Source organism: Quercus robur, chromosome 5 (genome assembly GCF_932294415.1).
Source record: "Quercus robur chromosome 5, dhQueRobu3.1, whole genome shotgun sequence".
In the NCBI taxonomy this organism is placed as follows: Eukaryota; Viridiplantae; Streptophyta; class Magnoliopsida; order Fagales; family Fagaceae; genus Quercus; species Quercus robur.
In genome coordinates, this window is record NC_065538.1 from 61493809 (window position 1) to 61517346 (window position 23538).

Sequence of the window (23538 nt, forward strand, 5' to 3'; positions counted from 1 at the left end):
TTTTTAAATTAGAAATTTCAGCTTTGAATGAGCAATCCTGCTTCGAGTGAACCCATTAAGGATTGCGATGTGGCTGCTCAGATCATGAAAACCATTTCTGCTGACCAGAAAGTTTTCACCCCCAATGTCTTGCTTCTTGAAATTAGGGGGAAGAAGGCTCTTCCTCCTTCTTGAGCTTTGACGCTTGTTTTCACTTTTCTGAAGGTTTCATGAGTCATGACACTCACTATCAAAGATGTCTTTGCCCTGACGTGCCTTCCTCCTGCACACTTAACTTCTTTTAAGTTTTCGCATTTATTCACCTGCCCAAAAGAAGCAATTGCGCTTTTATTTGTTGCAAAACGAGTTCATGGCTTGGGCTCCATTTTGTACAATGAAGAGTGTTCGTTTTACCTCTTGTGGCTCTGTAGATCATTGTTCAAAATTACTTCGAGGAGGATTATTTCCACCTATGTGCTAATTGCTTGAGCTCAAGCACAAGGAATTTGAGTAGCGATGGGCCCTATGTTTCCGGCTGATGTTTACAGCAGAGCTATGGTATTGGCTTGTGCTTCTCCATGTAATGTAATATCCTAGGGGGTCATTTATGGTTTGTTCAGCTTTGGGCATACACCTATTTCCAAAGATGAGTCCAACTCCTATGGACAGCATTGGTCCGATGCCATGCCAGATACGACAAGTTCTAGGACATTCCGTCATTCAAACAGTGGTTTGATAATTCTCCAAATATGGTAGAACCTACAATATTGTAGATTTCAAGCCTTTCAATGAAATGAAATTTGGGTTCTTGGAATTTAAGACCCTATATTCTATGGCAGATGATGATAAGACTCGAGCCATATACGCCAACATTCTCCAAACTTGAGATTTACTTGTTTTTGGCTAGAGATATATAGTCCTTTTGTTGCACGCCAACTAGGCTTTGAGCAACTAGTATCTTTTCCCCGAGTCTATACTGAAATAACCCAGGTACTCAAGAAGAAGCTTGAGGAAAGAAGAGATCACTTCTTTTGTGAAGAAGAGTAAAGATTTGGCAAAGAAGTTCATTTTTCTGTGTTTTATACATTGCTCGTGCACTTCTGCCAAATTTCAAGACTGATGGGATGGATATATGGCAACTAGGAATGATATAGACTCAATGGTCAGGCCTTGTTTGGTTTTTTATTTTTTTCATCACTCATCACTCATAATCCATCACTTAAAAATACATACATTGTTTGACACCATCACCCACTTCCATCACTCAATATCAAACTGTTTTGTTACCTGCGAAAGGCTTTCCTCCCCATCTTTTTCTCTGTTCTCATTTTCTCTTTCCCCTTCAGCCCTATCACTCTCACAAAGCACAAACCCGAACCCATAAAAATTTCTCGTTGCATTTTGAAGGTCATCAAAGTCCTTGAAGGCTTCGATTATGAACTCTCCAACCGCAAAGATATCAACAGGATTCTGGGTCCTAAAGCTTCTTGCATTTCCTTCAAAGACTCTGCTCGTCGTTGCTTTGGCTACATGGTGTCCAAGAAGAAGTATATCTACACAATTGACGATGACTGCTTTGTAAAGTTCTTTCCTTTTTCCCTTTTCCTATCTGGGTTTTGCTTTTCGTTTCTTTCTGGGTGTTATTGATTTTGAATCTGTTTAGATTTTGCCTTTTGATTTCATATTCTCTGCTAATTCTGTTTTTGTAGTGGCGGCATGCATCTGATCTGCATGTATTTCAATTTAGCTTTTTTTTTTTGGGTTACCGATCTGCAATTTTTGAATTTTGAGTATTAGATACGAGTCATGCATCAAAATTATTGTGTAGGTTTGTTCATAAATCAAATCTGAATTCTATGGACTTCAATTCTATGAATCTGATTATACAACAAAACTTCAATTTTTTTTTTAAAAACTTTTCCACAGATTTGTGATTCAAAATGCAAATTGGTTGCAGTCTCCATTTTTAGTTTCCCCGTTGCATTCTGGTTTCCTGTTTATACTTCCTCCATTTAGATAGTGGTCCTTTAGTGCAAAAATTATTAACAGGATTGATAGAACAACATACATCAGACTCCAAATTTTTTTTTTCACAGATTCTTAAATCTTTTTTTTTTTAATACAACTCCAAAAGTTTTGGAGTCTTTTGGAGATCAGACTCCAAAATTATTACAACACTTAAAACCAAAACGTTTTATGCCATTTATATGGTTCGCATAAGTTCTATTTTATTTATATTTTGGAGTAATTGGAATGGTCCTTGAAGTTCTACCCTTTTTTAATACAATACTAAAATTCAGAGAAAAAAATACTGGTCTTTTACAGATGCATACCCCAACACTTTTCATAAACAGGATATCTTTATTTAAAAACAAAATAATGTTTTTAAATATTTTATTCTAAAGAAGGAATTGGCCAGCGAAAATGGCAGGGAACTTATTATCATACATTTACCGATCAGTCATCTTGTCAAGACTACATACCTTGGAATTCTATATGGGTGGCTGACACAGCTAATTTCTTTAAGAGCTTAGTTTTACTTGATGTTGGAAAGTTTGTTTTCTATGTAATTTGTGGAAAGATTAAGACAACATTGTGTTTTGTTTTCTTTCCTATTGTTGCAGACTTAAAAGTAATGTTTTGATATGCCAGGATAAATTTTATTAAACAGAAAAGAACCCTTTCAGTTGTTATGGCTATTATTGATCAACCAATTTTTGTGGACTTTCTAGCGAATGGTATATTAACACACTTGTAATGATTACAGGATTTGGCATCAAGTTAACAATTGAAATTGGTTTTACCTATAAATTTGGTACTTAGTTTTCTACACACCTTGTTGGATATCATGCTTTGATTCTGTGGCGCAAAAGAGTATTTCCTATAGACATTACATTTTCTGTGTTGGCTCAATTGTTTTTTTCTCCCCCTCCCCCCCCCCCCCCCCCTCCCCAACCCCAATCTTTATAGTTTTTTTTGCTAATTTATTTGTCTATCTCTTAAGCTGGCAAGCATATGTAGAACTATATGAATAGAATAATAAACTATTGGAATTAGGCCTTAGTGACAACATGAACAATTTGGTGAGCTTAGTTTCCTAGGCTTTAGTCCGAAGAAACAAGGGGGGGAATCTTTTACAATGTGTACACAATGCATAAAGCCAAATCATATACTTTAATATCTAAAATAGCACGGTTTTGATATTTGCTCACATATTTAATTGCTTAATGATTTTTATATTTATTTTGACACTTGAAAATGTTGGGATTTGCTTTTTTGGTGGAGATGTAAGATTACCAAGGGAAACAAGATTTTGTTGAATAGATCCATTGAAATGGATAACCCTTTATGTCCTTTTAGTGGAAAGGATCCTTATTAATCATATATTATTATTAATGTGATTTTGCAAGACTAATCACATTAATTCAAGACTTTCTGCTCCACAGCACATGCCCTACTTCTTATTTTGCCTCAACTAACTCAGCCTAACATTCATTAACCCAAAAATTTCCTCAACTATCTTTCCTTGTTAGTCATAATCATCTTTCCTTGTGAAGCATTTATTGGCAGACTGGGTGCAATTTTACACTGCAGGTCTATAGCTCACCTGAGATGGTTTTGACTGGAGCAGGGGGTCAGTGACAAACTTGTGTGACTTGATGGGTTTAGCTTTTGGAACATGCTTGGACAAACATGAGATAAAAAGAAAAAATATACTGGGTTATAAAAGTGGGGTGGGTTTCGCTAAAATAGAAGACTGCAACATAATATGGGCTTTAATTCTATTTCTTTTTGTAATGGTGGTAAAAAGTGCTTTAGCTCTTGTCAACTTATAGAGTGCTATTGTTTTATGTATACGATTAATTTTTGTATTCTGTGGTATGACCATCCAGTGGTATTTGAATATGACCATCCAGTGGTATTTATGACATTGTATGGTATGACATTAATTATTGATATAGGTTAGCAGCCAATGTAATATCTGTTCTAAAGAGTCTCTAGTTCAAATATTGCATTGTTTTTTATCCTGCCAGTTCTGTGGACTAGAAAAAAAGTCATCCAATTTGATGGAAACAAAATGGATTTTATTTCATACATGGAACCATATGGCTCACTGATTATAGGATTAAACTAAATGAAGATGCTTGTTATGAATGTACATTACTGATCACACTGCGCTTGGTATTAGAAATTTTCCTTTGTTAGTTTAACTGGAGTAGCCTGTATGTGTTCTTTTTTGAGATAATTGACCGATTAATGTTGTAAGTAACAGTAATCGTAGTGTTCAATTGCATTGTCTAAAGTGGCCGCCCTTTAGTGAGGACACCGCCTCTCTTCTCTTATCCTGATCTGTCTTTCCTGCTGTGTTTTGCGATGGGTGAAATGGCATGTTGCATTTACTCTTTCCTTCCTTATCTTATCAGCATCACAGTCTGTAAAGAAAATCATTGAAATCAATCCTTACATGCTTGGCACTATGGCTGGAGGAGCTGCTGACTATCAATTTTGGCACAGAAATCTGGGCATTAAGGTAATTTAATAAAATGTTTATGCTGTTTTCCCCATATTTAGAATGTATTTTTTTCAGGCATGTTGGCTACAATTAATTTTGAGTCTGTGAGTGTATAACAATTATGATATGTTAGTATCGTTAGCTTTATGCTGTATACTTTGTGGTGTTGATGTTATCAGGAAAAGTCCAATGTGTTAAGCGAACCTTTTTAGTGTAGTGAAGGTGATGTCTCAATGCTTTGCATGTACATTACGCAGCTAGAACTTGGTGTAGTGGTGGTGGTTTCTACATACTGGGTTATCTTGACTAAAAAAAAAAATTACTTATTTTCATTATGACACTTATTCCTTAGTTCTTTTTGAAGATGGATAATTGAAGTGGCAGAAATAATAATAATCCCTCCCAAAATGGAAAAAGAGTGTGATTTGTTAAATAGTCACTTCTAATTTGATTGTTTATGCAAAGCCAGTTATGCATTTTACTTAATCTTTTAGGTGGTGGCTAACCCAATGCCCAATTAAGAAACCATATGCTAACCATAGAAAATAGTTTGAACTCCTGGCATGCCCTGTTGTGAATATGTCATCACAGGCAGTGCCCACTTTTTTAGTATATGGAACCTTTGTTTTTGATAAGTAGTATATGGAACCTTTACAACCCAATATTATGTGTTTTCCTTCTTTTGGTCACTGCCTAATTGACACTTTCTTGGCATTATTTAGTGCGATTGCACGGATTGGCAAACAAGCGCAGAATTTCAGTCACAGGGGCATCAAAGCTGTTGGCAAACATTCTGTACTCTTACCGTGGAATGGGTCTGTCTGTTGGGACCATGATTGCTGGATGGGATGAGATTGTAAAGACACATGACTGTATCATGTCATGTTATTTTGTACTCTTTTAAGCAGACTCTTGTAATTTGCATTTTCTATTGGTTGTAGATAGTATTACTTCCTTTAAATATCAGATATAAGAGCAAGAATTAGGGACTGAATTGAGGACTGAATTTGTAATTTGTATTCTTTACTCCTCCTCCCTGCTTTCTGCCCAGGTTTATGGATGTATGGGAGGACTGAATTGAGGGCTAAGCATTGAAATTTGAAAGAGTTCCTAGAATTTTGTAATTGCAGGCAAGAATTTAGGTGCTTTGTTTTTAAATATTCTGCACTCCATCAAGTTATATATAGCAATTCTCATGTACAGGATGCATAAGAATTGTGGTGTAAGTTTGTCAGGCCAGCCTCCATACTATTTAGGAACTTGGCTGAACAGGCCAGCCTCACTCATTTCTAGTACATGCACAATTTGTACTTGTATGACTTCCATAAGCACAGGAGCATGCTGCCTTATCCTACTTTTCCATAGTCCATAAGCATAGGAGCATGCTGCCCTTTTTTCATTACCACTACTATCCATTTATGCCAAGTATAGTGGAATAGGAAATGGTTGACGTAAGTTATGCCAAGTACAGTGGAATAGGAAATGGTTGACGTAGCTGGGGCATAGGGTTCATGCTGAACTTGGACACTCTGCTATAGATGTTCTCTCCTTTAAGAGATGGATTCCAAGACATGCTTACAAGGCCTAAAATCCTTTAACCACATGCATTTCCAGTTGGTCTTTGAAACTATTTATATATAGACTTGTCTGTAAGGTTATCACTTACCAGAGCCCTATGATTCATGGCTGTGTAGTTTTGTTGGGCGGCCACTTTTGTCACTGATTGTTCAAAATAATGCACTAACATTATTAAGCACAGGCATTTCCACTTTTGTCATGTCATTCCAAAATAATGCACCAATGTTACAAGTTGAACTAAGTTATACATCCACTTACGTAAATAATATTTCCGTCACTTTAAACTAAGTTATACATCCACTTACGTAAATAATATTTTCGTCACATATTATAGTGCCAAAACAATTACGGTGCAAAGCCATAGCATCTACATTGCATATTAGTAAATGGTCAATTGCCATTTTCAACATATAATCATCTCACATTGCCATGGGCAACATAATCATCCCACATTGTATCAGTGATTTGGTCCCTAAATTGGCCCATCGCTCTCTTCGATGCACTTGACATTTCTAGTACATGTCTTTGGGTCGCTGAGCTTGTTGATGCTCCAGCATGGCCATTGCCTCCGCCATTACCACTACCTTCGCCATCACTCTCCCCTATTGTTCTGAACAATTCATCACTCCGATTGTTCATACGTATGAAATTGTGTAGAGCACAGCACACAACAATCACGTAACGCTGCCTAATTGGCTTAAAGTTTGGCATTAAATTCAAAATGGGGGAACGGGCCTTCAGCACTCCAAAAGACCACTCAATAACCATCTGCAAGGATGAGTGCCTGTAGTTGTACAACTCTTTCTTTGATGTTATCCGTCTACCGGCCGAGTGGAATTCTTGCGCATGGTATCTAGTTGACTTGTGAGGGGGGAGAAAACTAGTGCCAATAGGTAGACCCGAATCCACCAAGTAGTACGACCCTACACACACACACAACCAGCCAGCACATAATTATTTCATTCATAAACATACTACTTAGACGTGGAGGATAAAATAACTTTAGTTAAAGTCATAGAAACGTATAGTGCTTGTTGGTGGCCATGGAAATCCATGCTTTCGGTCACTGGTCTCTTCCTCGAAAACTCTTGAGTCATTCGCATTGCCTTCCCACCCAGCATGGACAAATGTGAATTACATGTCCATGTTACACACACAGAGCACATTAGTTGTTATAAGGCTCTTGCGGTCCCTGTGTGCTTGAGTCTCATTTGCAGGAGGTTGGGCACTCACGTGCGTTCCATCCATTGCTCCTACACATCTCTACACATGAAAGTTTTCATTAATCTTAGTAAGCACATATCAAATATCATATTATTTTACTATTATACAAAGTTAGTTAAGTAATGGAATGTTTTGTATCTCAAATCATGGCCAGTACTTGTTCACTTGAAGATGTTCAGGGATGCCTGTGACATTCTAATCAGGTTTAATTAAATGCTTCGCGTAGTGGTGGATAGCCCGTAACGCCTGATGAAAATGTCGACACACGGTTTCTATTGAGTACTAAAACCTGTCTGCAACACATTTAAAGTGGGTGTTGTGTCCAAGTACGTACAATAACATGGCCACGGCCTGAGTGGCATTCATCGAACCCTGTTCGTCCCTCAAGTAACCATGTCGAGCCAATTCGTCCACTAAATGTAACAGCAATTCAGGTGTCATGTGGAACATCTCAAAACACTTACCTGGATTACCTTCAGTGACCTCGTCCATATACGCCTTGCCGGTCAACGCACTTGTTCGCATTGGTTGTTTATCATAATGCCACTGCATGTACGCATACATCTCCCCAATTATAGGATTCACTAAATTAAACTCTGCTTTTTCTTTACGTTCGAACTCCTCATCGGTCCAGTCATCATCATTATCTTCATCTACATTGCTGGAACCAACGTTATTGAAGTATGCATCATTAAAGTCATACTCTTGGAACGCTCGTGACCAATCATTTCCAGATGCCATAAGTGACCTACACATTAGCACAAACACACTGTTCAGGTAGGTTATATAAAGAGAGATTTCAAGTAAATATGTTATTCTTAACAGTCTACACCTCAGCCTGTATTCCAACAAAGTGATGAGACCATCAACATAGGAAATAAAAACCTATCAAATAGTCCTACTAATAACATCAACCATAGATTATAAGAAGACAATAAAAAATAATTAAATAAAGAATAGCATAATATCAACATATAATATAAACACCTAATTCAACAGTCACAATTATAAACGTATAAAAATCAACGAACCCAAAATCCAAATCCATAGCATAATAAAACACAAACCATACAAACATCCCAAGTTCGTAAATAACATAAACCTTCATATTATCCATACAAAACATAAACAAGTAAATAGAACAACTTGAATCCATAGTATGTAAAAACCAAATAGCTTAAACTTAATGCAACACTGTTCTCCCTACTAACCAAATACAACTACAACTAAGTACTAAATAATAAGCATGTAAATATGTCAATCCTCCTCCGGATTTAGAATATCCTCAATCAAAGTCTTCCTCCTATGCTCCGGCATTCCCATAAACACTACCCTATTATCCTTTTGTTGCAAAACCTTTGACACCTTGACATAGGCCTTGTTACTCAGATCCTCATATGAATTCAGCAATTGAATTGCCTTGCCAAGTGAACAAGGATCACCCCTTACGCTAGATTGGGCGAACTGCTCGGATGAACCGCTGGACTTGCCGAGTTTACCACTAAACCTATCCTTCGTCATTGAGGTGTAGTCCTTTAGGGCCACGGTCAGTTCACTTAGCTTATCCGACTTCTTCAAGACCTTCTTACCCTTGCCACTTGCATCTTGCACAGGACGTTTTTCCGCCCGTTGGGTTACCTCCTCAACCTCAACATCCTCTACATTTTGCGGGAAATTGTCAAAGTTAGGAGTGTAACAGTCATCGTCCACATTGATGGGTGCACTTGCATTGGCATTGGCATTGGCAAGCTCTTCCTTTAGGGCATGCTCCTCATCACTATTCAGGGGAGGTGTGTTTGAGGAGATCTGCAGGTTCCCAGTCGCAGTACTAGGGGCGAACAACTGCTGCAATGATGGGTAGTCTGGGCATCCCTGTTTCCTTAAGTTAGCTGCACCACGATTGCCCTGCAATGTTCTTGGAAACATTAGCACACTAAACGCACCAGTTCATATATTACCAACTTAGAGGAAACTTGCATAAATAAATAAGGGCAATAGCTGATATACCTAAAAAAAAAAAGGTACCAGTTCATATATTACCAACTTGGAGGCAAATTGCATAAATAAATAATTGCAATAAGTTATATAAATAATAAACAATAGAAAACATACCACAATCACATTCTGCCACACCTCGTCATCATAAGTAACTGTTTGGGTCAGCTCGTCTCACCCCAACCTTGTGTGTCTTAGCAATTGGCTCCACTTGCGTTGTTTGAGTCAGAGCCTATTGTGCTTTTGTTGAACTTGCTTAAAGATAAAGTCTTTCCCATTCCTTTGGTTAAGTTCATTTGTAATTGATGCCCATGTAGGACCCTTGAACACATCGTTTGGCATGTTACCCCTAACTTGTTCCTCCAACATGATCTTAATAAAAATATGTTCTACATGGGGAGGCCACTTCTTCTCATCCGCCTCTTGTGATTCATTTGCCATCTATTTGAAATATCTCACGTGGTAAGCTCATGACAAATAATAATTTTAAGAATTGACTAATAGGACTATAGGATTCATGTACCACATAGGTTTTAGAGGTCCAAAAAATGAAAAATATTCCACAATTAAATCAACACGGATAAGGAAAAGCATGCATGGAATGTAAGAAACAGTGGTAATATATAACAAACAGTGGTAATATATAGATCCTTCATTGAGGTTTACCACATATACAATGTGACCAGATATACAAAAGATGGAAGTCGAAGCAATGAGTTAGTTAACTAAATAAGGGTCACAAATTCATCACTAGGTTAGTACATGGTTAAGTACATGGTAATCCATAAGAAAGTACGCTACTGAACATAATGGGAACAAAATATGTCAGCAGATCAAAAGGGACATGCACTAAATTGCTTCGACTATGCATCCGCCTTTTACTAAGGTGGGCCATCAGACAATCGGTCTGGAGAGGCCAAGGGGGAATCGTTGGGCCGAAGAGATCTAGTACGCCCCCCCCTATTGCTCTACGATAATTCTGATGAATACGCTTCCACCTCCTAGTTACCTGCCTCACAGTAAAGGCCTACCCCAAGCGGGCATCAATATAGTCTGTGATCTCCTCCCACACTGGCGCATTGGCATGATAACGACGCAAATTCCCACAACAATAGTGTCCAAGTACAGAGTCAGACAATAGATCCTCACAATTGGCATCCCATGTTTTCAACTTCGCAACCATCTTAAAGAACAACACACACATCTCATACACAATCATATCACAAGTACAATAAAGATATCCCAGTATTTTTAGAGGAACAAATATTGAGCATAGGATCCCTATTAATATGTATATATTACTGCAATGACATGTGCTGAATCATTTCATAAACAGTATTAAAGATATAAGCAAATCAAGAAGACATAAATATTCAACAAAACATTACACTTTTATAGAGTAGGTTTTTTTTTTTTTTTTTTTTTTTTTTTTGATAAGTGCTTTTATAGAGTAGTTTCTAAGTCCCATACAAACTCAACTAACAAAGACTTTTGACAGTTTGTAGTTAGATACAAAATCTATGCAATTAACATTCTTAAATATTGATCACTAACTGGATGAACATTGTCATGCCAAGAACACAATGACAATAAAATCAAGCATGATTCACAAAGCCTATTTTTCAAGACATATTCCAACCTGTTAACAAATTAAAAAGGACAAATTCCACTGCAGGTCACAGTAGGACAATAGACTACAAACCATACAACACTAAAATGGAAACAATCTAGGTCTGAGATTGGTAGATTACCCAATTTAGGCATACTGTCTAATTATTAAAAGAGAAATCAGAGACTTCCATTCACATGCAGCACAAAACCAAAAGCAAGTTGAAGCAATTCCCAAGGGCAGACACTTTAAAGGAAGAATCTGGCGAGGAGAATTACTTTTCTAACCTACATAGATAACTACTAATGAAGTGGGGAACTATAGAAATGTCTACATAATGATGAAACCATGCTCAACCACTTAACTACAACCCAAAATGTAGGTGGAGTCAATCACAGTATCCAATTATCCAGTTAAGGTGAAATAGTGAAAACAATATTGAAGAGTCATTGAATGTCAATTAGCCACTAACACTTTATATTGCTATTGTTGCTAATAATAAAATCTAGTAGAAATTAATAGTCTTTTGTAGAATTTGTTGATCTTTTAAAATCCATATTGCAATTTTTTAGGAGTTTCTCTAGTATGCTTCCAGTGTATTAGAGTAATCTTCTCCAATGATCCTATCAATAAATTGATCTTTGCTTATCAAAGAAAACAATATCAGGTTGCCAATGAGCATTAACTCAAATGGATGGTGAGGTCACAGGTTCAAAACCCACTGAGTGTGAATTAAAGCATGTAAATATGTAAATTTGAGATAAGATTAGACTTTATGGCGCTCTCTCTCTCTCTCCCCTTTGTTTACCGCTAGGATCACTCAAATCCAATGTTACAGTAAACCTACCATCCTTGGCCTCCCCAAAGATATAAAATTTACTAATTCAATTTCTTTAATTTCCAAGAATTTTCTCAGTTATCAAACAGACAGCAATTAAAAATAAAAAAATAAAATAAAAATTCCAAGAAATCAGCTTTAGAAAACATAGTACAGTAACAGAGATTTCATATAATACCCATCAAGAAAAACAACAATGCCAATAATTCTACAAAATTATAAAAACACCCACTTCAACAAAGAACCAAAAATATTCAAATTTTTTTAATAAAAATTTATTAAAAAATAAAAACAGAACTTGGGGAAAAATTTTCAAAGTCGTATTCTCTCTGGGGAGGCCTTGGTGGCAGTTTTTTCAGATGCTTACCCAAAAATCAAACAAAGAAAACAAAGAAAAAACAAAAACAGAGTAGCACAAGTTCAAATAAGATGCTTACCCAAACATCAAACAAAGAAAAAAAAAAACAGAGAAGCAAACTTTCATCACCACGGGTTGAAAACCCATCACCACGGCGAAAACCCAAACATCAAACAACGAAAAAAAAGGAAAAAAAAAAAAACAGAGTAGCAAAAGATGCGAAATACCTTCGGATTTCTGTGGAAAAAGCTGAGAAAGAGGTCGGTGGTTGGCGCGTGAAGCACTGCGTTACCGTGACACGGCGAGGCGGGTTGGCTGAGCTCGGATCGGTGAGGGCAGTGAGAGCTTCTTTTAAGCTTGTGGTGTTACTGGAATGGAGATGAGGTTTGATTTGAGATGAGAGCTCTGTTTACTGAAGAGAGAGGTTTTGATTTGAGATGAGAGAGCTCTGTTTACTGAAGACAGAGGTCTGAAATGAAAGAAGAGAGCCGTTGAAGAGAGCATCAAAAGGCGTGCTGCACGTTAATTGCTCTGACTGTGGGACCGGGTATGTAGAGTTATTTATGAAAATGCCATTGAAAACAAAGTTATGGAAACTGAAAACAACATTTTTGTGTTTTCAGTTTCCATAACTCATCACTCAAAAATTAGAGAATTGAGTAATGGAAACAGATTTATGGAAATAGAGTTCAAAAATCCAAACAGCCTTTTGAGTTATGGGTCCTACCATTTTTTAGTTATGAGTTATGGAAACAGAGTTATGAGTTGTGGAAACTGCAAATCCAAACACCCCTTGAATCTCTTAAAACCCTTTGCCCAACTTTTCTTTTTAATAACACACCAGATACTAAGTAAATTTTATTATTCAATGTTTACTTTATATTTTCTGGGCTTTTACTAAAATACCAAACTTTTATATATCAACCAATCCTTAGAACATCACTGGCAAAAGCAAAAGGGTCAAGCATAAAGCTTGGAAGGTTGAGAGTTTTGAAGTAATTAGCTCTGACCCTTTAGATCAAATGATTGAAGAAGCATATATTTCTGTTTCTCATAAGATAAATCAGGGTTATTTAGAATCCATGGCCATTTTATTTCCGCTTCGAGGTGAAATAATTAAACGTGTGTAGGAAGAGTTAATTCTGAAGAGAAACTCAATATCACAGATTGAGTAATAGTAAACACAAGTCAATAATTATGGCTAAGTAATAGGAAATACAAGTCAACAATCACGGCTGAACATAGAAAAGAAAATATCTAAGAAAGTGAGAGAAAGTGTGAGAAAGTCAGAGATAGAAGAAAGAGAGAAAAGGTGAATCTAGAAACTTGTATTGATAATATTGAATTACATAAAGATCAGTAAGGCTCACTGAGCCCTTTATATATAATGGATTAATTAAGTTAACCGCCCACATTATGTGGATCTAACTCCTAGAAATGGGGAAGTTTGTTAAAACTATTAAGCTAAACAATCAGCTAAATCTTGTGCCTAATCCAACGTCCTAAACACACCGTTTTACTTAAAACAAAACAAGCCTCAGTATTAAGTGAAACATTACGTTTACTATTTTGTTTCTTCATGTTTGGGCTTCTTCTTCATAGACACAGTGGGCTTGGGCTTCTTCTTAATAGGCGCAGGACTATGCTCAACATCCCCCCTCAAACTGATGGGGGAGGAATCAACCAGAAGTTTGGAACGAAGAAGATGAAACAGAGGAGCAGAAAGGGACTTAGTGAAAATATCCGCAAAATTATCTCGATCGGAAACAAAACCAATTTGTAATTTTTTGCGAAGAACCATCTCTCGAGTGAAATGATAATCTACCTCAAGATGTTTGGTGCGAGAATGGAACACCGGATTAGCAGACAAAGCAATTGTTGAAATATTGTCGCACCAAATGACAGGAATGTGAGAAAGGTAAAGATGAAGCTCCTTAAATAAAGTACGCAACCAAGCCAATTCAGCTGTTGTGGTGGCCAAGGCGCGATATTCAGCCTCTGTTGATGAATGGGAAACAATACTCTACTTCTTAGCAGACCAGGATATAGAATTAGGCCCAAGAAAAACAACCAAGCCTGTAGTAGAATGCCTATCTGTAGGATCTCTAGCCCAATCTGAATCTGAAAAAGCAGTGAGAGTTAATAGGCCTGGAGTAAAAGAAATCCCAATATTTAAGGTGCCTCTGATATAACGAAGAACACGTTTAGCAGCCTCAAGATGTGTAGTAGTAGGATGACTCATGAACTGACATAATTGATGTACACTGAAAGCTATATCTGGACGAGTGAAAGTCAGATATTGTAGAGCACCAACCATGCTCCTGTACTGAGTAGGATCAGAAAGTGTGACTCTATCATGAGGAACTAGCCTTGTGGAAGGGCATGAGGGTGTTTTAGTAGGGTTGGAATTTTCCATATTGAATCTGTGAAGCACATCAGAGGCATATTTGTACTGTGTAAGGGTGAGTCCATGAGATGTCTTAGTAATCTGAATACCCAAGAAGTAATTAAAAGGCCCCAAATCCTTAAGTTCAAACACCATACCAAGAGCTGTAATTAAATTGTGAACTTGAGCAGAATCATTGCCAGTAACTATTATATCATCCACATACAATAAAAGGTAGATGATGGTATGATCCGAGCTATAAACAAATAAGGAACTATCTGCCATAGAAGCAACAAAGCCCAAATGAAGCAAATGAAATGCAAACTGTTCAAACCATGCCCTAGGTGCCTGTTTGAGACCATAAAGTGACTTATGTAATTTACAAACATAATCTGGATGAGTAGAGTCAACATATCTTCGGGGTTGATGCATATAAACCTCTTCTTTGAGATAGCCATGAAGAAAAGCATTTGACACATCAAGTTGCCTCAAATCCCATTGACAGCTCACAGCAATAGCTAGTACTAGTCTCACTGTAACTGGTTTAATCACAGGACTAAAGGTCTCATGAAAATCCACACCTACCTGCTGATGGAAGCCTTTAGCAACCAGTCTAGCCTTGTATCTAGAAATAGTACCATCACTGTTCAACTTGAGCTTAAACACCCATTTACATCTAACTAAATTAACATAAGGAGGAGCAGGAACAAGAGACCAGGTTCATTGTCTTTGGAGAGCTTGAAATTCAGCATCCGTAGCCTCACACCACATAGGATATTTAGTAGCCACCTTATAGGAAGGAGGTTCAGTGTAGGTGTAGTCAATAGTGGCTTTATCACAAAGTTTGGAGTTAGGCTTGGTAATCCCACTTTTGGACCTGGTTTGCATAGGATGGCAATTTGAAGTGGTAACAGATAAAGTAGCTGTTATGGGATCAGGTAGTGTAGCTGATATGGGATCAGGTAGTGTAGCAGGTATAGGAGCAGCCAAGGAAGGAGATAATGAGGAAGGTGTAGGTAATATAGGAGAAGTATTAGACACAGGAGTAAGATTGGATTGAGAAACAGAAGATGGATAAGGACCAAGTAAGGAAGGATGGTTGGTAGAATGGAAAAAGAGCTGATTTGACAACCAGGTTAGAGGAATAGTGTTATGAGAGGTGGTAGAACCAGATGTAACAGGTTAAAGACTAGGAAATTTGGACTCATTGAAAAGCACGTGTCTGGAAGTGTAAACCCTATTTGTATGAGAATCAAGACACAAATACCCTTTACAATGAGTAGGATAACCAATGAAAATGCATTTCCTAGTTCTGGATTCAAGTTTATGGGTAGTGTAAGGTCTAAGGTTAAGGTAACAGGCACAACCAAAAATTTTGAGATGAGTTAAATCAGGTAAAGTGGAATAAAGTGTAGACCAAGGAGATTTCCAGTTCAGAACAGTTGTAGGCATTAAATTAATTAAAGTCACAGCTGTCTGTGCTACAAAAGTCCAAAAAGAATAGTCTAAGGAAGCTTGAGTCAAAAGGGTAATGACCGTCTTAATGATGTGTCTATGTTTTTTCTCAACAACCCCATTTTGTTGAGGTGTATGAAGATAGGACAGTTGATGATGAATACCATGGTTTGACAAATAGGATTTGAATTCATTGGAAGTAAATTCACCTCCTCCATCAGATCTAAAAGTCTTTATTTTTAAAGAAAATTGATTTGTCACCATAGCATTAAAATGAACAACTTTAGTAAAGGCTTCAGATTTAGATTTCAGTGGATAAAGCCAACTGAATCTGGAGTAATGATACAAACAGTATATAATATCTAAAACCATTGACAAGGACAACAGGAGCAGGACCCCACAAGTCAGAATGCACAAGTTCAAAGGGAAAAGAAGGCTTAAACTGAGAATTTGGAAAAGGAACATTGTGCATTTTTCCATACAAATAGTGAATACAAGATTGATCAAAACCATTGGCATTATTCTGTACAAAATTGATCTTAGGAAACAAACAGTGGAGAGCTTGATCATTAGGATGACCAAGTCTCAAATGCCACAGGTTTTTATTGAAAGCAGATGACTTAGAAGTCTTATGACAAGCCTTTGGAGACAAGGAAAGCTGAGATGCTTGAAGAGGATAGATGGGATAGACACCATCTTCACTCTTGCCTTGGTAGAGAGTTCTCCCCATGTCCAAGGCCTAGATTGAAAAAATATGTTCAACAAAATAGCACTAGCAATTATTGTCATGGCACAATTTATGAACAGTAGCAAGATTGGATGCAATAGATGGTACTCTAAGGACATTATTAAGCTGAATATTAGAGAAAGAGGAAGGAATGAGGGTTGTACCAGTATGTGTGATAGGCAAGGTTTGACCATTACCAACTGTAAGTAGATCTTGTGTGTTGTAGGGCTGTGGGAAGCTTAAGTGGTGAAGGCTGGTTGTTACATGATCAGTGGCTGCACTGTCAGCAAGCCAAGGCTGGCCTTGAGTGAGGTAGGCATTAGAAGCTGTAGCCATTGCTGCAAGCTTTGCAGGTAGATGCTTGCCTTGATAAGCATAGTCCATTCTGTGATAGCAATCCACAGCCAAATGACCAAATTTTCCACAAATTTGACTCATAGGCCTATCAAATCTAATCCCACCAGAACTAGATTGACCTTGTTGAAACTGATTGAAAGGATTAAATTAAGAAGGTTGACCACTGGAACCTCTACCACCTTTGCCTCCTTTATTGTTAAAATTTCCTCTGCCTCTTCCTCTATTGTGATTCTGATTAAAACCATTGCTATTTGGCTTCTGATTAGTTGATGCAGCCAAGGCAAAGATAGAATCTTTAACCTCTATACCTTCATTGAGAGACTCTTCTTCTGCATTTAGCATAGTTGAGAGCTCATCAAAACCAAGCTGAGTACTTCTTGTTCTAATTGTTGATCTGAATGCATTATACTCTTTTGGTAGTCCCTTCATTGCAATATGGAGAATTCTTCATCATCAACAATTACTCCAACTGCTAGCAACTTGTCTCTTACAACTTTAATTTTTTGAAGATACACATCAACAGTATCACCTCCCTTCTTCAGGTTATGCAGCTCACTCTTAAGATTCAAGATATGAGATCTTGAAACTGAGGAAAATTTGTTTTCAAGTACCTTCCACACTTCCATAGCAGAAGCACATCCAACAGTGAGTGCAAGAACAGTTGGTGATAATGTTGAACTTATAAAGGTAAGTAAAGCCTTTTCCTTAGACTTCCAAATCAGAAAATCCGGATTCACAATAGCAGTATATGAACCAGATAAATCCTTGAGAAATTTCTCAAGAATTAGTGGAGGCTCTTCAAGCAACTCATACTGAGAATAGGTTTCAAGAACCATGGTGATTTGATGTTTCCAAACAATATAATTGCTATTATCTAACTTCACTGTCATCATATTTGACATATTAGACAGAAGGAAAAGAGGCTAATTTACCAGATTAGCAGCTGAACCTACTGACATTAAAGAAATTGAGGTTGATGAAGACGAAGCCATTGTCGAGCTTGAATTCGCCATTGATGAAGCTTGACTAGCAACGGCAATAGCATGCTCTGATACCATGAAGAGAAACTCAATATCACAGATTGAGTAATAGTAAACACAAGTCAACAATTACGGCTAAGTAATAGGAAATACAAGTCAACAATCACGGCTGAACATAGAAAAGAAAATATCTGAGAAAGTGAGAGAAAGTGTGAGAAAGGGAGAGAAAGTCAGAGATAGAAGAAAGAGAGAAAAGGTGAATCTAGAAACTTGTATTGATAATACTGAATTACATAAAGATCAATAAGGCTCACGGAGCCCTTTATATACAATGGATTAATTAAGTTAACTGCCCACATTATGCGGATCTAACTCCTAGAAATGGGGAAGTTTGTTAAAACTATTAAGCTAAACAATCAGCTAAATCTTGTGCCTAATCCAACGTCCTAAACGCACCATTTTACTTAAAACAAAACAAGCCTCAGTATTAAGTGAAACAGTACGTTTACTATTTTGTTTCTTCATGTTTGGGCTTCTTCTTCACAAAAACAGCGGGCTTGGGCTTCTTCTTAATAGACGCAGGACTATGCTCAACAAATTCAACGGCCAAACTTCAACAAACCTCGAGCACCTCAAGCCCAGGTTTCTCAAATTAAAGATCTAGATCAACCTCTATTCAAATCAGAGAACCATCTGACCAAGCTCAAGCAATTAGTGAAGATATTCCTGAGGCTATCCCATCACAAGTTCAACAACCAATGAAATGTGCTGGTAAAAAGCCTTCTCAAATAGAAAGGAGATCCAAGCTCAGGGAGGATGAATTTAAACTTGGAGGAGAAGTTGAGGCAGCAAAGCAAGAAGTGGAGGAATAGGCTCGAGACCTTGCTGTTGCCAAAGCTAAGAAACAATGGCTTCTTGATAAACTCAAAGCCCTACAGGATATCCATGGGGACCAGGTTGGTCCTGACGTTTTTAAATTCCTTGAAAAATCAGAGATTGAAGAAAAAGAAGAAGAAGAATAAGAAAAGGAGGATAAAGAGGACAGTGAGTAGCCACCCAACCCAATCTTCTCCATATTGCTCCATATGGATATGATATTATTTCCAAGTGGGTAGGGCGGGTTCAACTATTGAAGTGGTGGGTGGGGTTGGGTGGCAAGTTGAGTTTTTTTAAACAACCTAGGCCCGATCCAACCCGCCTCTATGTATATAGTTATCTCTTGTGAGTCTATATCTCATATCAAATTTAATTTAATTTTTTATTAACTCTATGATTTATACATGTTAATAGTTTTTATTTTTGTTGCAAGTCCTACAATGGTTTATAGGATTTAGAGGAGTTACTTTTTAAATTTATTTGTAAGCCTACTTGCCTACAAGCCTACAAATATTTCTGATACAACGAGAGATGATTCTCTAGGATTTTTATGTCGGAGTGTGTTTATCTTGCGTGAGAACATCTTTCATTATTTATACTTGAGGCTTTGATAGTTAATCTTGTTGTCATTACAATGTGTCACGTTTTCATTAGCCTTTAATCCCACGATCCTGGTTGAAAGCACTCTAATAACTGCCTTGAGGTAACTACCTACTCATGTGGTATTCACGTACTCTTTACATATAACCACTTGAAATGACAGTTTTCGCTTGAGGTAACTACCACCAACTAATTTCCAATTATGTGAGGTCACTTGTCATTCCCTAAGGGCTTCAGTCCATTATTAATCAGTTAATGACATGGCAAACTTATTTAAAATAAATTAATATTTACCACATCTTATACTAATACGTGTACTATTAATAAAATTAAATATTTGGCCTAATAGAATTGACAATGCTTAAGTTTGTTCCTTGGACTAAAATAATTGAATCTGAACTTAATCATGCCTAATTGAACTTGCTTCTCCCTCGTTCTACCATGACGACCATGATGGTTGATTATAATGAGCTGCAATTCCTTATTGGTTCCTAATATTTCCCAACATTTCCTTGTTAATTTATTTACTTGACTTTGGGGTTTTTTTATTTATTTATTATTATTTTTAACTGTTTGGCTTAATGCATATTAATGGGTCATTCATTTTTGGGGGGCCTTGATGACAAATTGTATGGTTTTCTGAGCACATCACATGAGGCATGCAACAATTCCTTCTCTTAAGTCAGTGTCTTTTTCTGTTATTGTTGTTGTTTTTTATTTTGTAAGATTGTAGTTGAGATTGTTGAAGATTTTTCACTATTAGTGACTTTTGGTTCAAATGGCTCTTCCAGCCTTTACAAGAATGGGGTGTCAGATGATATCTCTAGTTCAAGTCTTGTGGAGTGCATGAGTTACTGATAAATAGAAAAATAATTGTTTTTAGATTTTGATTTGCTTCCTGTGCAATATTCTTTGAAATTTTTATTAGTTGGGTGTCCAAAATTTAAAGCTATTCTTGTAATTTTGCAAAGTAAGAGATAAACTAAAGTGGAGCTTCCGATAGGCTGGTGAAGTAACTTTCTTCTTGTTGCTAATCTTAATGGTTTGGAAGAAGCATTATTACCTTGTTGACTTCAATAAATTTTTGGCTTTTTAGACCATCATTTTTTTGAAATTTTGTCGTCAAATATATACGAGGAATCAAACCTTTTGACAGTAAGAAAATATGCTCTTAGAATTGTAAACAGTACAAGCGTCCTCTTTAGAGAAATGATTTCTCCTCCCGAATCAGAGTGGAATTCCTATCTGGATTCCTTGAATTCAATGTAGAATTCTGACAGGGCTGGAGAACACAAATTAGTTTTAAGAGAATATAGAATATAGGTTGGTTATCAAGTTGACTTGTTCAAAAACCAATTAGCACCATTCTATGCCTTGAAAGGAAGAATTGCTTTAACCATCTCCCTTAAAATGCTGGAAGGAAGCTATTATACGTTCTGTTTGAAAGAACAAAGGCTCATAACACCTTTTTGTGGAGCAGTTTATATGATTTTGACAAAGGGTTAAGAAGTCCATTGAATGTTCAATATGTGGGTAAAACACCCTTGAACGTTTAGACCCCCAAATTACAAATTACCAATTCAAACTTATCAACAAACAATGTATGTACGGAAAATGTAAATAAGCTAAAGCAGAATTGATAACATAATCTAAACCAGATAAAATCACATCCACAACAAAAATTAAATGGCAAAGATTAAGAGAAGAAAGATGTGAACACAAGAACAACACAACGATGTGTTATCGAAGAGGAAACTAAAGCCCTCGTCGTAAAACCTCTCCGCTGCCCTCTAAGCAGTCAATAATCCACTAAAGAATGAAGTTGGAATACATGAATAGTAGAAGACCATCCAAGCCTAATCTACCCAGTGTACCTAAGCCCTTCGAGCTCCTACACCAACGAGGTTACGCCGAACCTATTTCTTCTTTAGCTTACCAGATTCCACTATAGCCCATAGCATCAACCAATATGAATTGGTCCCTTCCGAATTGCTTCCCAAAGCACCAAAAAGCCTTCTCATAGATATGAGTATGGTGAGAAAATGATTTAGCTAAAGAACCTCTCAAGGATGTAACAATGGAGAGGGTGAAAGTTGCGGAATTTGAAGAGTCACTATGTAAAGATTGTGAATGAGTCAATCTTATTTTTCTCTAGGGTTTCTCTCTCAAAATGCTCTCTAGAAACTCTATATATTTCGTGGGTATAAAGGGTATTTATACTGGAGTGAGAAAGGAATGCGAAGAGTTAGTTTTTCCCAAACAGAGTGGACTGGCGACTTGGCCTCGCGACTTGACTGAGTCGTGAGTCCAAGCCACGAGCTAACTGAATGGCTAGTTTAGAATTTTTGTCCTGTAGTGCTACAGCTGGCATGATGGTTCAACTTCTCTGCATGTTTCACTCGTGTGCATCATCTGGCGACTTGCCAGTCGCGAGATCCAATCGCGAGTCCCTGCTTCTGTGCACATTCTTGGGCATTTCTTCACACTCTCTTACACACTATCCTTACATGATTCCCACCTAAATACAAGGTTTCTAAGTGCTGAATTACAAGCAAATTGGCACGGAATAAAGCTAACAAAATGGTTGATTAAATTCAACCTTACATCCATTTTGCTAAGATCTGTCATTGGAGGTCCATTGTTCTTACCTTAATCAACTTAATCTTTCTCTTTGCAATTTTACAGCAACGAAGGACTTTCATTCAGATGAGGACTATTCTCAAAGTTGTGGACAACTCAGGGGCAAAAAAGGTGATGTGCATACAAGCTTTAAAGGGGAAGAAATGTGCAAAATTGAGAGATACAATAGTTGCATCAGTCAAGGAAGCCCATCCAAATGGAAAAGTCAAGAAAGGAAAGGTTGTGTATGGTGTGGTTGTGCATGCTGCCATGCGATGTGGTCGTTGCAATGGCAGTGAGGTGAAGTTTGATGATAATGTTGTGGTACTTGTTGACAAGCAAGGCCAGCCTATTGGCACCAGAGTTTTTGGGCTTGTCCCTCATGAGTTGAGGAAGAAAAAGCATGTCAAGATTCTTACTTTGGCTGAGCATATTGCATGAAGAATGGAGTACACTGGACTCCTAAGAGCAGGATTGTTAACATAGGCATAGTTTTGGATAAATCTAGCATATTATTTTGGTTGGACTCTTCAAATTTGCCTAAATTTATCTGCAATTATTAATGAGGAGAAAGGCTGATTTTGCATCCCATCAACTTGAGTCTCAAAAAGAGGAATTCACTACCGTGAAAGAAGGACTGGAAGCCCTTACCATCGCCATTGCCAAAATGACCAGAGCTATGGAGGAAAAAGGTATTCAAATCGATGAGCCCAGCAACAACAATGGCAGAGACAATAGTTCCACTAACCAAAATCATGAAATCGGAGAATGTTCTAGACATCAGAGTCACGACACACATCATGGCAGCATACAGACCTGATTTTCACACTTGGATTTCCCTCACTTTGATGGGGAGAACCCATTTAGGTGGATTTACAAGGCTGAACAATTTTTCCTCTATCAGAAGACGGATGCCAGCAAGAAGGTGCTTCTTGCATCTTTTCACCTACAGGAGGAAGCCTTGCAGTGGTATCAATGGTATGAGCAGTCTCAACCAAATGTGCAGTGGGAGGAGTTTACTCGTGCCTTGTGTATCCAATTTGGACCTTCGAATTTTGAAGATTTTGACGAAGCCCTTGCTAAGCTATAGCAAATTGGAACTGTACGAGAGTATCAAATGCAGTTTGAGCACCTAGCTGCTCGCGTCCGTCAATGGCCTCAACGGGCATAAGTTGGAAGCTATGTGGGTGGATTGAAGGAGGAGATACGATTAGAAGTTAAACTATTTCGACCCACTACCTTGCTTCATGCCACAAGCCTAGCCCGATTACAGGAAGACAAATTACAGAGAATGCAGCGCACAATTTTCACTCCAACACCTGCCAAATTTTCCTAGCCACAACCATCTTCATACAAGCCTTCCTTACTACCCACACCAACACCAGTCAAACCCACCTTCCCACCTACAACTGGGTTGCGACCTACAACCAATCCAACATTCAAG

At 37.5% G+C, this 23538-nt stretch overlaps 1 protein-coding gene and 1 long non-coding RNA gene across 4 annotated transcripts in view; both read left to right on the plus strand.

The window, feature by feature from the left end:
• The window catches only part of LOC126726566 (50S ribosomal protein HLP, mitochondrial-like), a 94063-nt gene extending 71405 nt beyond the window's left edge, over positions 1-22658 (plus strand). Inside the window, exon 4 of one of the 2 annotated variants that reach the window (XM_050431835.1) lies at positions 22161-22590. In XM_050431835.1, the coding sequence (XP_050287792.1) occupies positions 22161-22535 (375 nt within the window). In that variant the 3' untranslated portion in view covers positions 22536-22590. Of the gene's footprint in view, positions 1-22108 lie in introns of both variants that reach the window. The other variant, XM_050431833.1, reaches the window with a different exon arrangement.
• LOC126726567 (uncharacterized) lies at positions 36-5616 on the plus strand. Of its 2 annotated transcripts, XR_007655994.1 has the most exons (4): positions 36-1141; positions 1387-1557; positions 4404-4510; positions 5215-5616. It is a non-coding gene; the product is annotated as an uncharacterized LOC126726567 (long non-coding RNA). The 2 variants fall into 2 exon arrangements; XR_007655993.1 differs by having other exon boundaries at positions 36-1557.
• Positions 22659-23538: the final 880 nt, after the last annotated feature.